Source organism: Asterias amurensis, chromosome 9 (assembly GCF_032118995.1).
Source record: "Asterias amurensis chromosome 9, ASM3211899v1".
Taxonomy (NCBI): Eukaryota; Metazoa; Echinodermata; class Asteroidea; order Forcipulatida; family Asteriidae; genus Asterias; species Asterias amurensis.
Window position 1 is genome coordinate 20,903,542 of NC_092656.1, and position 18,079 is coordinate 20,921,620.

At 37.5% G+C, this 18,079-nt stretch overlaps 1 protein-coding gene across 3 annotated transcripts in view; it reads right to left on the bottom strand.

The window, feature by feature from the left end:
- Positions 1-18,079, bottom strand: part of LOC139941321 (scavenger receptor cysteine-rich type 1 protein M130-like) — a 77,231-nt gene that overhangs the window by 26,069 nt on the left and 33,083 nt on the right. For all 3 annotated transcript variants that reach the window (XM_071937753.1, XM_071937752.1, XM_071937754.1), the window contains 3 exons: positions 10,021-10,209; positions 3,738-3,872; positions 3,095-3,182 (listed from right to left, as the gene is read on the bottom strand). In XM_071937753.1, the coding sequence (XP_071793854.1) occupies positions 3,095-3,182; positions 3,738-3,872; positions 10,021-10,209 (412 nt within the window). The remainder of the gene's footprint in view (positions 1-3,094; positions 3,183-3,737; positions 3,873-10,020; positions 10,210-18,079) is intronic.

Below are 18,079 nucleotides of genomic sequence, written 5' to 3' on the forward strand. Positions count from 1 at the left end.
AATCACATAATGCGTGTCTAAAGTGGCACAATATACATTTTTTTCTTTAAAAAAATACCCCACTGCAATTGTGGTTACAACTGATATAAAAATAAAAAATTTGAATACACGACATTGGTAGATTGAACAAAATATATGTTCACAGATTTGTACAGACCAGGGATCGTATAAAGCAATGGTATAATTGTGCTTTAAAGGTGGGGTAATACTTTTTTATTAACGACCCCAAATAAAAGTTGCAAATTTCTGTAGTCTGAAAATTTAGTAGTCATCCTGAGATGCCAATTTGGAAACAAAACAAATTCCCTTACAGCAACATTGCACATAGTAACTGTCATCTGCAGCCCTTAACTTTGAGAATTTGTTAGTTTCATCAATGAAGTTTTGTATGTTATAATCTACTATGTCGGTTGGGGGTTCTGGGGCCGATTTCACAAAGATCTAAAAAGATTGATCGGAACTGCAAATCAGTCGTAGTTGCTAAGTAAAATGTGATGTCCCAATACAAATCGCTATGGTTATACTGACAATTTGTCTTGCGATGAATTTTTTTGCTTTGTGAAATCGGCCCCAGGGGAGGTCTGTCTTTGATATCATTAGGCAGACGGTAGAGACGAACTGAAGCAGATCACTCGCTAATGAGAAGGCCATGATGAAAGGATCATATTAAGCCAAGATGATTAAGGAAGTAATCAAGACCTCTCCAACCTTCACCTAGCTACAAAACCTAACCTTCACATCGCTACTAAAAATATGGGTCGATGTAATCACACTGAATCAGGGGCAACCAATCAAGTTCAAGGTGATTATCTAAAGGGCTACATGTGGTTGTTTTTTATTTAATCACAGCGAACAAAATGTGTATTGCTTTGAAAAAGTGTTTTTAATATGTTGTCTGTATGCCTAGTTGTTTGTATTAAAGATGCTATGTCAGATTTTTGGCCGATTTGACCCCAGGTATTTTGATGGGGGTCGAGAAAGTTACAAGCTTTCATTTAAGCCATTGCTCGAAAAAGTCCGCCAATTATTAGTAGCAGTGAAATAAAGTGCTCAAAATTAGTTTTTTTTGTCGGGATCCCGACAATATATCACGTGACCAATTCTTATGTGTTATAAGAAATGTTTTAAATTTATGTCATGGTTACTGACCATTAAAAGTAAAAGTTAAACTTTTTTTCGTTAGAGCGGGTGATACTCTTTAAAATACCATTCACTCAAATAAATCTATTTTTTAATGTTAGGGTCTAAAAATCTGACATAGCATCTTTAAATAGTTGTCGTAGAAAGTGACAGGTTCGTGTTCAGGCTATTTTTAATAAAGGTATTTTTGATTGCAATTCTGCAGTCTAGTTTTCCATTACAACAAAACGGTACTTTGGCATCGTTCCAGCACTCTTTAAATACATTTCCTTTAATGAGTTTCATCCTCTACAATTGCATGATGCAATCATAAAAAGTGGCTGGCTACGCGACATAGAACTCCAATGACAAAAATTCCCGCCAGAAACATGTTTCTCCATAAACCCTTTCCGATTGTACACAAAAGAGGTACCGCTTGATTGTGTTCCGGTCGATTAATTCAATGCAATAAAACCTTGTACGATAAAAAAGCACCCTTGGACATGTTGTACCAATGTGTACCCATGTATAACACGATTTGCTTAGTCCACAAAGGCTGAGACACTGAATGAAAAAAAAAAAATAGCCAGACAGAGCGACCCAGGGTTCAAGAACAGGTGGGAAACTTTTTTTTCTCTTTCCTTTTTTGGGCAAAGAGAAAGTTAAAGGTTTCTTTTATTGTTAAATCATACTCTATTAAACCAATTTTAATATCATCGGGGATAAAGAATATTATTTTGTATAACCTATATGCAGGTATGTGTAAAAGTAGAGTATACTCGGTACTTTTCCCAATTCTGTGAAAACAAATCCACAGATTTCTACGCCCGAGGATTATTTGTTCACAGGACTCGAGAAAAAAACTGAGTATACAGTCCTTTTACACACATTGGGGTAAGGGTAAACACAAAATAATAGTTTGCTTTATGCATTGTCATGCTATTAAAGCATTTTTCTTCCCCCCAGTTTTGGTATTCAGAAAATATGAGGTTTGTCTTAAGTTTTACTTTGTGTAAAGTTGACATGAACGTCATATCTTTTTGAGATATGTTGTTTGTTGTTTGAGACAAATACCTGTATCTGATCTTAAAAAATGTACTGCGAGGCCCACAAGTGCAAAATGTATGCTGCACCATTTCACCATTAGGTATGTTTTTTTTATAGTTAGAGTCGTCTAACAGAAGACGATCAGAGCATCCTGATCGAAACGTTGAGCTGTCAAACACCGGTTCTTCTCAGAACCAACACTTCTCAAAAGAGACTTTATGCATGTCGCTACCACAAACCTCGCCTAATTATACTTCCACGCAAAGTTTCAAATCCTATATAACTAGAGTCCTCTCATTTCCAAGAAACCTTCACAAGTAAGCTTAGATAGTTTCAGAAATTTAATTCTACTTCTATGGTTTCAGGTAGAGTCTTGATCAGCCAGGAAAGCCATCAAAGCCTTCTAAATTATCACCTCATGACCAAGCAGTCCATAATGATTATAAAGACGACCAGGCTCTAACAATTATAAGGACTTCAAAGCAGTCCATAACGATAATTAATGACTTTACTCTCGCAGGCACTACTTTAATGTCGCTGACTAAGAGAAAGGAAAAACATATGTCCGATAATCCCCTAGTGCGTGAGTCAATGGGAGTAACTAAAAATAGTCAGTACATGATGCAATCTTCAATATTTTCAGACCAAGAAAATGCATGATGCAATCACGAACACCCACCAGTTAAAATGAGGCTCTATTAAATTACTTATAATTCTCATAAAAGTATCTACAGTATTGGATAATGCCCACACTTTTGAAATTTGCTTGTGACATTCCAATACTGCCAGGTATCCTGGTACCATGTAAAGTAAATGCTCTTCATGAAGTTGGTAGTTAAACAATTTTTTTTGTTACAAACAAGCAAGTAAACAAACAAACAAACAAACACACACCCCCAAACAACAAACAGACTCGAGGAAATCTTACCCAGATTGAGTTGCCTGCATGCCACATTCGCAGCATTCAGCGACCAGCGATCACTGCAGACTGATCCCCACTGGCCCTCATGAAATATCTGTTCAGAGAAAATTCACACAAATCCACGTTAAAACTCCTTATTCAAGCTACTTAGGCAGCGACTTCGGCTACAGCTACGGCTAGATCAACGCCTCTGCCAGTGTTGAAGAATAGGCAGACGCGCCCGATCTAGCCATAGCTGTAGCCGAAGTTTCGGACAAAGCCCAACAAGACCAACCAGATCCCCGTTTCATGGCTCTGCTTACCGCTGAATTCTGCGCTTACAATCGGCACTCTCCGCTTGCAGGGGATTGTCAAATTTCTGCGCTAGCTATGTGTAGGAGAATGCACAGTCACATAGAAAAGTGGTTGTGGTTCTGGGAAGAACTTGTGGTTGAGAACTCCCGGTTCTTTTCAGAATCAACACTACTCAAAAGCGATTAACACATAGTGCTATGGTAAACTTCACGTGATACATGTAACTGGAAAGGGTTGTGTCATTTCCCTCCCCCCCCCACAAATTGTCATTCCAGTCAACAATTTATTCCATAAACTGAAGGCACATCAAATAAGCAGGCTGTCCCTAAAATGACCATAGATCGGTCAGACTCACCTCAAGTCGGCCTTCTAGTTGGTCCTGTCCACCAACCAATCGTAACACCTCACTGTTGGGCAGAAGGCTCTGGTCCATAAGCGTTATCAGCATAGAGTCAGGGCAGATGTCCAGACACTGACCATTGTAAAGGAGCTGTAAGTAAAATAAAATAACAATTTATGTTGAAGGATGTTTAAATTGATAATTAGTTTTATTATTATTATATATATCTGGAAATGAGACCAAGGATGCCTCAAAATTGAACTTAACCACTAAAGCTTGTAATCCTGCAAACAAGGGTGCTTTTTGTGAACCTGAAACACTGGGGTTAACCCCTACTTTTCCATGACCGAGTCTCAAACACCAGACCTACATGTACATGTACAGCTTAAATGTCCCATCTGAAGGACAAAGCTATTATGGTATGAAGCATATCTTGCTCATGGACACGACACACGTAAGCTTGGGTGATATTGATTTATTTTATTCACGATATATCGCCGACAATATATCGCGATATTCGATATAATCGCGATTAATTAAATTTGACATCTACAGTCTTCAAACTCCAAGTGAAAGTTGTAGAAGAGACAGTCATAGCATAAGAGAGGTGTTCTAATGACCTATTCTTCTGGTTTTACTCCAAACCTATGGGGTGTGAGATGTCTCAGCTAGCAAATACATCGCGATATTTAATCGATATCGCGATGTATCACGATATATCACAATATATCGATATTTCGATTAAAACCAAATCCATCCGATATCTAAATTGTTTCCAAATTAATATCGCGATATTCGATAATATCGTGATATCGCCCAAGCTTAGACACAAGTGCCATGACCGGGACTCGAACCCACTCAATCAAATACTAAGTACTATATATAAGTGTGTGTGGTATAAAATTATTTTGTACAGTTCTCTTTGACCTTCGTCTTCCTGGTAGCATACCATTTTTTGTAAAAAAATCCCAACATAGCAGCTCTTATAAATCTTTGTAAAATGGTGGTTAATGTATGTTACCGGATACCACACTCGGCAACCACACTACAAAATTGCTCATGATAAGATATAAGTTATCTTGTAAGATCAAGTTTATCTTGTGTGAACTTCTACATATATGTCACTAGACCTAACAACAACAGCATCATTGTCCCATCTGAGCGAAAAAAGCAATTACAGTTGAGTGTCTTCTTTCACGGCAGAGATCCCGCATGACGTGCAAGACTGGGATTAGATACACCCGCACCTTCAAGACGAGATCACCAACAACTCATCCATGAGTTTCTAGCACTTGGATGCAACATCAGGGACTTGGTAGGCTAGGGACTATACACCCTTAATTCTTATCCAGCATTGTTGCATCTTATTAATGAACTATCCTGGGCCAAAATTCAAAGAGCTGCTTTAAAAGTAGAAAATATTGCTCACAAATTTTGTGCTTAGTAAATATTAGCGAGGTACTAATCAGAAATGGTGCATGTGACGTGGTATTTTGGCTATATAAAGCATAATTTTGCTGTGCTTTTATAGCTTCTTATGTGCTTTTCTTAGCAGCTCTATGAAATCAGGCCCCGTTTGTTTGTTTAGATGATCTTCCCGTCAAGGAAACTTGGCTATTCATAACAGGTATGATATTTGGCCCTTGAAAAGTAGGAGGACAATTTTACTGGGAACAAGGGCTGGCCTACATAAACACATCACATAAGTTTGTATAGGCTTTCAAGTTATTTATTATTAATTTCCTTGAAAAAAAAGTTACTATTATTTAAGATTCTTGTACTATTACTATTATTGTTTTTACCAATTGCAAATTCACTACTTGAAATAAAGTTGAAGGCATAATGAACACAATTAATCCCGGAAATAAGAAACATCCACAATTCACATGCCTGCTGTGATTAATGGCGCGGTGTGGTTAGACTGCATGGCTTCCAATGACACAAAGTTAATGTGATTAAACCCCAAGCTAACCACAACTCAGAACCCAACATAAAGTACATATGTAATGTAGTCTAAAGACTGAACCATACAATGATACACGTATATTCAGTCCATTCAGTCATTATTAAAAGCCCGAGATGAAATAACATTTTGATTAAAGATTCTGGCTTTTTGCCAGCTTTTCCCCAAGACACAAACAACGGATTATAAACCCAAACTTTCCCAGGTTCATATTTTTGGTGGTTGATCGCAAAAAAACATGAGCACTTGCTCATTTGAGTTTTGGGGTTGAACCAAGACTTGACTAGAGTGGGATTCAAAACAACAACCCCCGGATTAACGTCCTGGCACTCTACCAACTGAGCTATCTAGCCCTATGTTGGCGGTGCCCCTATTTTGTCGATATCTTTGTTTAGGGATGCCACTTGCTATTTTGTCAGCTGTACCAACCTTGTATAATACCTTTAAAGGCAGTGGACACTATTGGTAATTACTCAAAATAATAACCATCACAAAACCTTTCTTTATTACCAGTAATGGGGAGAGGTTGATAGTATAAAACATTGTGAGAAACAGCTCCCTCTGAAGTGAAGTAATTTTCGAGAAAGAAGTAATTTTCCACGAATTTGATTTCGAGACCTCAAGTTTAGAACTTGAGGTCTTGAAATCAAGCATCAGAAAGCACACAACTTCGTGTGACAAGGGTGTTTTTTTTCTTTCATTAGTATCTTGCAACTTCTACAACCGATGGAGCTCAAATTTTCACAGGTTTGTTATTTCATGCATATGTTGAGATACACCAAGTGAGAAGACTGGTCTTTGACAATTACCAATAGTGTCCACTGTCTTTAAGCTTCTAAGCTAATGTAAAACAAATCCACAAGAAAGGAATGTCTTTTGCGTAAACTGTAAACAACGGATTATATTGTTCTAAACTCTAACATCAAGAAACAGAGTGTGGCAGTTTGCCAACTCTACTTCTACCTCCCACCCATGGGGCCTCTGCTATATATACTTGGACCGTAATAGATACTAACAAAACACAAAAATGCAGGATGGAGTTCGAGGGCTAGATCTTCTTCGATCAAAACGCTTCCTGTGCTGAATTCAAAACCAAGGACAATTTGTTGTAAACACATTTTGGAAATAATACAGAAATAGATTATTTGTCCCAAAATCAAAATTGTGCACGTTTGACTTTAAATTTGTTAACCCTTTCAGTGACGATGTCGTACATGTACAATCTATTTTATGTATCTGAAAGTGTCATTAGCCTTCTTGTACAATCTTGTTTATGTACTCAAAAAGTGATACCTATCCTAAATGTACAACCCAAAATATGTTATCACAAGAGGGCATTTTCACTAAAAAAAACCACTTAAAAATTGACTTTGGGATGTGCCAAGGCAACACAAACCAACAAGATAGATTTTGTTTGGTGAGAATTGTTTTAGTATAGAATTTTGAAAACCCCCAAAAAGCTGGGCATTTAAGGTTTATAAAAAGCAAAAAGAAAGCGGGCATTGAAAGAGTTAAGATTCTGACATGGCGCTTTAGGCAGACCCTTTAAGATCCTGTACTCCTCTCAGCAAGAATGTTAATTACTTCATTCTTAAGGAGTTCAGAGACTGTAAGTCACCTAATGCCCGAGTCAATAAATGCTGAGCACGAAGCTACTTAAAGAAAAAGCAGGTCATCACGTTAATCCTCAAGTCAAGATTGTTTTTCTTTAGAAATGCTAAATACCAATCCAAACACGCCGCGCTCAAAGCCCCATTAAAGGTTTTTCAAACGTGTACTTTATAAATTGTCGTTCTCAAAATGAAATTGCCCATTTGAATCATCCTACAGAGGTGAGAAATGTTTTTTGAAAAATGGGTAGGACCACCACCCCCCCTCCCAAAAAAGAAAAAAAATTCTGCAAAGGGTGTAATCTTTACATTTGTTGTGTCATTCAATTTCTAAAATTTCCTTGCATTTCTGCAAAGTATTTTGTTCAGCCTAAAAATTTTCGATTTAAAATTTAACAGTGTCTTTTTATTCTAAAAGTTAATAGATGGAGGTTCTTCAAATAATTTTGTTTAGCCAAAACGTTGACCAAAGGCAATAAACTTTTCATGCATACTTTACTGAAATAAATATATACAAATATTTCTTCCCCCACAGCAGGCCTAATATGATTTGAATTATTTGTCTTTTATTAACAGTTGACAAGCTAGACCACAGGAGTTTAAAAATAACAAACCGGAGATAGACATTCTAATTATGCATAATGCGGGGGCGTATGTACGTGCCATGGTTTGGGAACATGTGTTTCACTCAGTTTTTTACAGTTGTTGTTGTTGTTGTTGTTTGATGTATGCAAAATTGTCAGTTTTTTTTTAAATTTTAAAGGTAGGGCAAAGTTGTCTGACCTGTGATTTTTGCATGTGTCATAAGGTGAGTCTTATTTTGCACAAGACAATTGAAAACACACAATTATAAAAACACACAACAAGGGTGTTCACCCCCCCCCCCCATTCTCTTGCAATTTCGATGACCAAATGGCCCAAATTTCCACAGGTTTGTTATTTTATGCATATGTTGGGTGGGGTTAACCAAGTGAGGATATAGTGGTATTTGAAAACTACCAAGAGTAAAATTAAAGTCACTAACTTCTGACACATACAACAATTAGATCAGACATAGCCCAGCCATTTAAAAGCCCGGACAAGTGTTCATACGTATATCAGACAACAAAAACTGTAAATATTTTCAAAACAAACAATTGGATGAAACACATGTTCCAAACCACAAGGTTTACATACACCCCCACACATGCACAATCAGAACATTTCTCGTCCGTTTGTTATTTTTACCTCCTGTGGTATGACTTTTCTAAGGGTACCAACAAAAAATATGGAATTTTGAAGTAGGAAGAATATCAAGTTTAAAGGCAAACCTTACGGTCAAACGAACCACACAATAAAAATCTGTCTCAAGTTCACTCGCGATCATGTTCATGGAAAAATACAACAACACTGAACAACAGCACAGGAAGCATGCTTCCATTCCAGAAGACATTTTCAATCCAAGAAAAGGTTTTCTGCATAGGATTTCCCCAAATGGAAAATAACAACACTGAATTTTCTGCATGGAATATTCCCAAACAGGGGTTACAAACAGGTGTATTTTGGGTAGATTTCTGTGGTTTTACACAAACACAAAAGACTGAAGCGGGCTTCCTCACACTACAACCGAGAAGGGGGGATGCCAGCCCCAGGCCAGCACCCCCTTCAATTCTCAATAGGGCATCCGAAGTTCACCTTACCAAAGGGGGGAAGCTGACCGTGTAGTGAACCACCAAATCAAACAGTGTAAACGGAAATGTCTAGTCTGTGTTTACCTAACGTGAGTACCTTGTTTTTGTTTGGCCACTTAATTCTACTTGACTGGGAATACACGTTAGATAACCCAACCTAGAATTGCTGGCACACCTTAAAAAAAAAAAATCAAATTTTTATCACAGCAAATTTTCTTTGGTGACAACTTTCATACAGATGGTGATAAATGATTTTTCATAATAAACTAGCCAGCTGGACAAGTTGCAAACAAATTGTGTCCGGTGCACTCTTAAAGAGAGGCTCAAAAGTCAAAACTAGTTTTGAAATGCATTCATTTACCCAACCTCACAATTAAATGGTGTAAATGCCATTTTATTTGATACTCATTCAGAGCAAAAATTGAAACACGATTTCAAAAAAATGAGAATTTGCAAAAAGCAAACTGTACAGAGAGAAGCTGTTTCGCCGTAAAAAAAGGAGATCAAAGTGTAAAATGACGCCGAGATAGGACATGTTATATTCACATTCATGCACCGTATGCCTTTGAAACTTTGAAATTGAAAAAGAAGGCCCTCATCTTAAAGGCACTGGACACTATCGGTAATTACTCAAAATAATTGTTGGCATAAAAACTTACTTGTGAACAAGCAATGGAGAGCTGTTGATAGTATAAAACATTGTGAGAAACAGCTCCCTCTGAAGTAACATAGTTTTTGAGAAAGAGGTATTTTTTTCACTCAAATAATAAAAGACTTCAGCTTAAAAGAATTCAGCTTAAAAGCCTTTTAGTACTCATCTGAAAGCACACAAATGTGTTTTTCCCTTCATTATTGTCTTGCAACTTTGATGACAAATTGAGTCTAAATTTTCACAAACTTAATATTTTATGCATATGTTGGGGTACACCAAGTTCAAACAATGGTCTTTGACAATTACCAAAGGTGTCCAGTGCTTTTAACAAAAAGTTAGGGTAGCCGTTTTGCCATGGAATGGCCGAGCTACATGTACCCATAAGGGTGTTGTTTTACCATACCTTCGGGGCGATACACGTCTTGCATACGATGCTGTACTCCGCGTTGAACTCACAGGTAAGACACTCCTCCGAGCATGTCTGGCATATGAAGGAGGCTGGGTTGCCATAGTAACCGTGGTCGCAAGCTTCTTGGCAGACACCGGCCTGGCTAAACATGTCTGGACCGCAACTTTGCATGCATGATGACCCCTGTAGTAAATAAACAAGTACTGAGGTTTAGTATGGACCATTTGCAGGGAAAACATTTGTTTTCCAGGTGCAGGATGACAGCAAACAAAAATCAACACAAAGCAAAGTACACTGTATGTTCAATATTGAGGGGTACATTGATGTGGTTAACATGCTAAATACATTGACACAAGGTCTTGATTTATAAGGAGACCCCAGAGGCAATGACCTCTGTTAATTGCCCTTGGTCTTTGTGCCCTTTCGAATGTTACTAGACTTTTACCACTGAACGTGCCCTTTGAAGAATGAAAATGCCTTGTCACAGGTTTACTGGTGTCAAGTTTGAACTGTGCCTATCATTTTTTTAATTTCAAAGAGGTGTGCTCTTTTTCAAAAAAATATATGTTTTTTTTTAAATAATATTTTAAAAAATTATTGCTTCACAGAACAAAAATAGGGGTTTATACTTTGCATCTGTTTCTCTGCTTAAACTTGCTCCAAAATCAAAACCATGTTCTTAGTAAAATTGTTTGCACCAAAGTTATTTGAAAGTCTGCCTTGTACTTCTCTAGAACTGGATATCTGTTAGAAACAAGAACTGCACACATTGTACAGAACTATAGTAACTGAATGTATGGTACTCTATTATTTGGTTTTACCAACACCAATTTGTGTAAGCACTGTATACTCAGTACTTCAACAAGTTCTGTAAAAAAAAATCCACAGGCATAAATGTACTCTCTGCAGTGGTACATGTATACATTAACCCTTCTATTGTATTGTACTTCATTCAACATCACCAATCCCTAATGGTACAAAGAGGCTCTATTTGACCAAAAAGACCCCTATATAAGGTATTTCAAGAGCTCTACCCACTCCTAGACTAAACCACAGAAATGTGGCGAATGCTCAAAGCCAACCGCACCCCAATCCCTATACAAAGTCTCTTTCTGTATCCTTCTCAACCACAGTCATTATACTGAACATTCTGAACGTGCTAACCGATGACTGATGCTGGCTTAAAGGAAACAAGAGTTCGAAGGGGTCTGATACTGAAGCCTTGAGAATTCCCAACGGGTGCCATGACAGCCCTGTTTCCCTTAGCAGGGTTTTCACCCTTCACTTTTCAGTGACTAAACAGCGGTAGGCTTTGAATTACACGGAAGCCGCCCCCGCCGTTGCCCCTTGTCATGGCCTTGGTGCCCCTTCAGAAGTTTCCCATAGAATTTATGATTTTAAGAAAACAAAAACAAAAACCTATGTCTTAAACATGTTAAGATGGTTGGTGAAGGGTACTTAAAAATCATCGATGATCGAAACAACATTTCCTTAAGTAATTTGAGGCACCTGATTTTAGTTTACCCAATTTCATCAAAACAGTAAAGCCAAAATATGGGTATAAAAAGGGAATGCCAATAGCTTTCTAATTCTTCATATGAACCTCCTCGCAACTGCATCATCTAAATCCCGTCTGCATTTAAATGTCAACAAGATAGCATGGATGTCTCAACGTGCATATTGTGATCATGTTTTTTGTGTGAATAATTCAATTTTACTCATTTGATAAAAACTGTAAGGCAAAAGTATGGGTAACACTTTCTTCACACTTTCTACCCATGAACCTCCTTGCAATTGCATCATCTACTCCACTGCTCTCGTCTGCATTAACATGACTCCGAGAATGAAATAGCATAAATGTCTCATCGTGAATACCTAAGATTCGCCGCCGGGATCAGTGTATTCATGAGATGCGGCAGCACGCTGTGTAGCACTTATTGACGCAGACAGTCTTGTCATTCGATCTGGCAACATGACGTGGGTGACTCAGCACTTGGGATCAGACTCTAACAGATTGGCATTATCAACAGCGCAGGGTACCAGACTTAGGGTTCAGTGAAAGGACAACGGACTCTAGAAAATGAATGTCAATTACTCACCCTGTTGGGGGTAACATTTTCTCTTTTTTTGGTTTTTTACCAGAACTGATGTTCATGGCCTGCTTCCAAAAGCAACATTAATGTTTTTTTTGCTTGTCAGCAGAGAGAAACTAGGTCCATGGACAAATTCATTGAAATGTCAGGGCTTGAATTTGGTGAAGTACACACGTAAATTCAAAAGATCACAGGGCTTGTAGCCGACATTTCGGCTTAAAAGAAAGAAAAACAAATTGACACAAAGTAACTGTTTTTCTGTAATCTTATGGGACATACTTTTATACTCAACAGAGTTGAAGGCAGCTATGAGACTCAAAGCTTTGAGTCTTGCAATGTTCACTTTGCAAAGTAAACATTTTAACATAATTTTTTAAATTAAAGATGAGGTGGACTTGTCCAGTCACGAGTTTATTGGCCTGACGTTAAATGCACTGGCCTCGGCCTGCCGTCGAGTGTAATTTTTGAGCCCTGAATGCTCAGACAAAAATACTTTTTTTTTGTGAACTAAAGAGCACCGAGTATAAATCTCAGTTTCTCTTAAAAGCAGTGGACACTATTGGTAATTACTCAAAATAATTATTAGAATAAAACCTTTCTTGGTGACGAGTAATGTATAACACATTGTGAGAAACGGCTCCCTCTGAAGTGCCATAGTTTTCGAGAAAGAAAGTAATTTTCCACGAATTTGATTTCGAGACCTCAGATTTAGAACTTGAGGTCTCAAAATCAACCATCTAAACGCACACAACTTTGTGTAACAAGGGTGTTTTTTCTTTCATTATTATCTCGCAAGTACGATGACCGATTGAGCTCAAGTTTTCACAGGTTTGTTATTTTATGCATATGTTGAGATACACTAACTGTGAAGGCTAGTCTTTTACATAGTGTTCACTGCCTTTAACAAATATAGTGTTTATTATTTTCTGCCCACGATTGAACTGATCTGCATAAAGTATTTTAACCATCCATGGTATGCAACCCACGGTATGCTTTGGTCGAAGACATCGACACGGAAAATGGCACGACCTTTTTGGATCCATTACACTGATTAGTTCCTCATTTCATTGGAACTGGGTTTTTTTTTCTGCATTAATGTAGACAAGTTCCAATTTAATAAATTGGACCAAACCGCACAGTCATCACCAACGGCAGTTTAGGGTTCAAGAACATGAGCATGAACTATTTACATTTTTTTTTCTCCCTGACCTAAATTTTATAATTGCCCCCTGCAGTGTCACGTCCACTAACTAAGGAAAACACGGCACATAGCATTGAAGTTCTAAATGTCAAAGTCATACGAATGTTTGGGTTAAGAATCCCAGCCGCACGGTCTTGGACAGGGCACTCATCAAAATGTTTGCTTTTCCTCACCCGGGAGGGGGTACACTGTGTGCATCCGTCACAGTCACCCACTCCCGGGTGCAGAGGAGCAATTAGTTTTGAGTCTTGAGATGATAATTCCTAAAGAGCAAACCCCTGCATTTACATGTATGTGAGCTCATTCTTATTGGCAAAAATCAAGCCTTGAACTTTGCTCTTGATTGGGCGCAGCAATTTTTCATGTCAGCCATTCCATTGTGACTCGCGTGACAATCTCACTGGTTTTTCAACTTTTGAAAGATCTATACTCCAAAATATAAAACGTGGCTCTCATGTAACTCAATTTATATAAACTTAGTAAAGAGCCCTATAATAAAGAATAAAAAACGAACACAAATTGTGTAGGTATCATGTTTTTATAGGTGTTCCAAAAATGTGACTCGCGTGACTGCCAAAAAATGAAAGGTCTTGTATCCCTGTATGCCCTTGCCCATTCGTGAGAACTCAGAGAAACTTTTTAGTCCCGGATCACTTTTTTTTTAAGTACAAGAGAAGCACTATACTTTACAATAAAAAGTACAAAATAAAAAGTTTTTAACAAATTGAAAATTTGTTAAATGCAACGTGACTCGCGTGACAGAAGTTTGTGACTCGCGTGACAAGTGAGAAAATATACAATAGCTAAACAGGATACTGCATAACAAGAACAATTTATTTCATTCAGAACACTTAGAACTTGAAATTGAATCTTTTCATCAAAGGAAGAAACACCTGAAGCATCATTTAAAGGAAAATTAAGAATCTGAAGAGGCTTTGACTTAAACATGGTAATGTTGGGACGGTTCTGAAAAGAATTGGTGGTTCAACAACACTGTCTGATCGAAACGTACAGTTGTGAAACCACCAGTTTTTTTCAGAACCACTCAAACTCATAGAGAGAACCCTTACTAGAAATTATTATATTGTTTTGTGATTGGGGGAAGGACTTTTTTCTCACTACGCTTGGCAGAGTAGGTTGATAAGAAACAACAAATTTTGGTGTCAAGTTCTAATGGCATTAGACTGTGTTAGGCTGAGTACATGTACATCTGTTAAGTAATTTCTTTATTGATGCCCCTCTCCAAATCTAACTTAAGAATACTGTCTTAAAATACCCAGTTTCATCAAATATTTTTGTTCGTTCTTGTTTTAAGTTTATCATTCCTTGTATTATTTAAATTATGCAGATGTGAATACATTGTACAGTGCAGTATGCAGTGTACACATGGTACATGTAGTTCAACATGATCTGCTGACAGTGTGCCAAGTCATAATTGTACACTGTAATAATTCCTTTTTCTAACATAAATTTATAAATTCAGGGGCATAGTAGTATGTTCCAGTGGGCTGGGGTGCTTTTTTAACATTCCATGTAGACATCATCCCCAGAATACTTTGGTAGCTTTTGCCAACCATGTGCATTAAGTGCATTTGCCGTGACTCGCGTGACAAACTCGAGGGTGTTTTTTTTTTAAAGTAGAATGCCTAGGTAAAAAAAAACTAATAAATTCTTGAAAGACCCTTTGAAAAGACCACTATTATGAGAGAGAAGAAAAAAAATGTTGAGGGTCTATAACAGAAAAAATACTATAATCATTTTTTTTGTGACTCGCGTGACAGTAAAAAGAGGGTAAAAATTAACTCCCATTTTTCAAAAGTCAATAGTTCAAAAAGGTATATTTAATTTTGGCTGTCCTTACTAATGACTCTTTGTTGTTTATACATAATGATTAAATCTGAACACCTATTGTTTCATGATTTTTTTTTCAAAACCTGAATTTCAAGGATTTTTCAGACTTCAGTGTACACTTTTTACCCTTTACTCCCAAGGCTGTCACAAAAACAATAAAGAATATTTTTATAAAGTCTTTCTAGAAATAGAAGCACTAGGTGTTCTGGTTTCAAAATAAATGTAAAAACTTCACTGATAACCATTTTAATTTTTTTACTATGAAGCGCAAATACCATGGAATGGCTGATCTGGTATGTAAGGGGCACTCTTTGAGGAAAATGTAATTCTGTATAATGTAGGAACTGTAAAAAGGGCACCACAGCAAAAGCACAGGGCACCACAGCAACTACTGTGGGCGTCCTGGGTCATTTTGAGCTCTGGGATCTTAACAATATTGACAAGACAACTTGGGCGAGAAAAAAAAAGAGAAACAATCTGCAAAGTTTAGTCTCGTCATACCAATTTCCGTAACTGGGTTTCTTACACTAAGGCTTAAGAGACAGCACATGTTACCAAAAACCCCAGTGCCATCGCGTGTCAGGTCTGCGGTAAACCACACATCAGTCCTCTTTTTTTTTTTTGCTGATGTAGCAGCAACTGATTGACTTTGCGTACAGAGACCTAATTTTGCAAAAAAAAGAGCTGACATTAACGAAGCCACAGGGTTTGTTTAGCGTGATCGATTGCAGCGCAAGGTTTTAATATCCAAGCAGTTAAAGAGCAGAGTAAGACCTCAAAAAAGAAAGAGGGTTACGACGACTCGTGGTCTACCATGAACCATGTTACCATAATTGAAAAATTGCACTGTTTGCACAAATCTAAACAAAATATTGTGTACATCTTCGGAAGTTATGCACAGTTTCTCTGTTGAGAATCTGTATAACATACTGTACTTACCAAACACACAAAAAAGGAAACAAATATAAATATTTTTTTTTTAAATGTTGTTTTGCAGTAAATGCTCACAGAGGTTTGTGAACAAAATGCATTGGGATCCGATCAAGTATTCACACAGCTAGCTGAACAGGCTGATTTAAATGTTCCAGACAAGTCAAATTTTCCTATTAGTTTTCTTTAATACATGTATATGAGGATAGACTATAAAAACATATATTAGATAATAAAAGTATTGGGTTATGCACTTCCAACTAACTTTGTGCTGTGGGCTACAGTGGGGTTTCATTGTGCAGTGACCACAAAACCCTCAAGTTAAACATCAATTTATGGATATGACACCACTTAAAGGCAGTGGACACTATTGGTAATTGCTCAAAATAATTATTAGCACCAAACCTTACTTGGTAACGAGTAATGGGGAGAGGTTGGTAGTATAAAACATTGTGAGAAACGGCTCTCTCTGAAGTGGAGTAGTTTTCGAGAAAGAAGTAATTTTCCATGAATTTGATTTTGAGACCTCAGATTTAGAACTTTTACTTGAGGTCTCGAAATCAAGCATCTGAAAGCACACAACTCTGTGTGACAAGGGTGTTTTTTTCTTTCATTATTATCTCGCAACTTCGATGACCGATTGCGCTAAAATTTTCACAGGTTTGTTATTTTATGTATATCATGAGATACACAAAGTGAGAAGACTGCTCTTTGACAATTACCAATAGTGTCCAGTGTCTTTAACCAAGCACCTGGTGAATCCAAGAAGTTTTTACTTTTGTTCCTTAAAATAGCAAGCTTTTCAATCAACAAATTTCATTCCCCCTCATTTTGAAATAATAATAGTACCAGTGTTTTTTTTTTTACTAAACCACAGCAGGCGGTTTTGGCATCAGTTCAAGTTCTGGCATAATTTCAAGTTTACAATGAATGCAACACTCCCCTGACTGACAAAAGTTACTCTTCCATTGACGGTGGTAACTTTGAGTTAGGCAATCTACAATCTAGACATGTACAAAATGTACATGTGTTTGTTGTGTACCACAGCCTGTGTGCAGACAGAACTCCAACATGAACTTCTATGACTCTGGACCCTGGATTGACTTGGATGAATAATTGGGCAAATTGCCAAAGTTCTTTAGGGGGCTATCACCATTGCCCAAGCAGATTATGGTAGTGCAAAACTACTGAATGAATACTTGGCACCACTTTGTGCATAATATCGGCTACATCAAAGGGATTCATGTGTTATGCTGAGTCTGGGAAAACATTCATGGCATATTTTATGAGCTTTATGAGCGTTGATCGAAAAGGAAAGTAAGGCCAAGTTGTTACGACTGGAAAATTAATGAGGCTAGATTCCTTGATAATTAATGAGGCTAGATTCCTTGATAATTAATGAGGCTAGATTCCTTGATTAGACTGAATCTGCTTTAGAGATCTACAGATTATCAAATATATCCATAAAATTTTAGACAGTTCTCTCTGCAGGTGTCTTCTTTCGGATTTGAGGAGTGGTTTGGGTAAAAGTTTCTCCGAATTGGCTTAATAAAAAGGTAACAAAAACAGAACGGTCTCCTGACGATGACCTAGAGCAAGCTAGTCGAAACGTTGAGACCAATTTTAAGAACTGACTCCGCGGCAGTACAGTTAATCACGATCCTATAAGCTAAAGTAGTAGTCCCAGCCTATTTTCTATACCATCCGCCCGGGTAGTAGTTAAATAGCAGGACAGTTCTTTTCAGAACTGAGAAGTCTCCCGAATCCCCGAATATCTGCTCTGCGGTAGTAGAATAAAGCAAGACAGTTCTCTAAAGAACAAACTCTACCTGACAAGTAGATACACACATGGTGTTACCGCAAACAACACTTTCAAGAACCAACTCAAAAGCCACCTCTTCACACCTCCACCTCTTCACACAAGCTACTTAGCTCCTTCTGTTTATTTTGTTAAATTAGTTCCTTCAGTTGTTAGCTT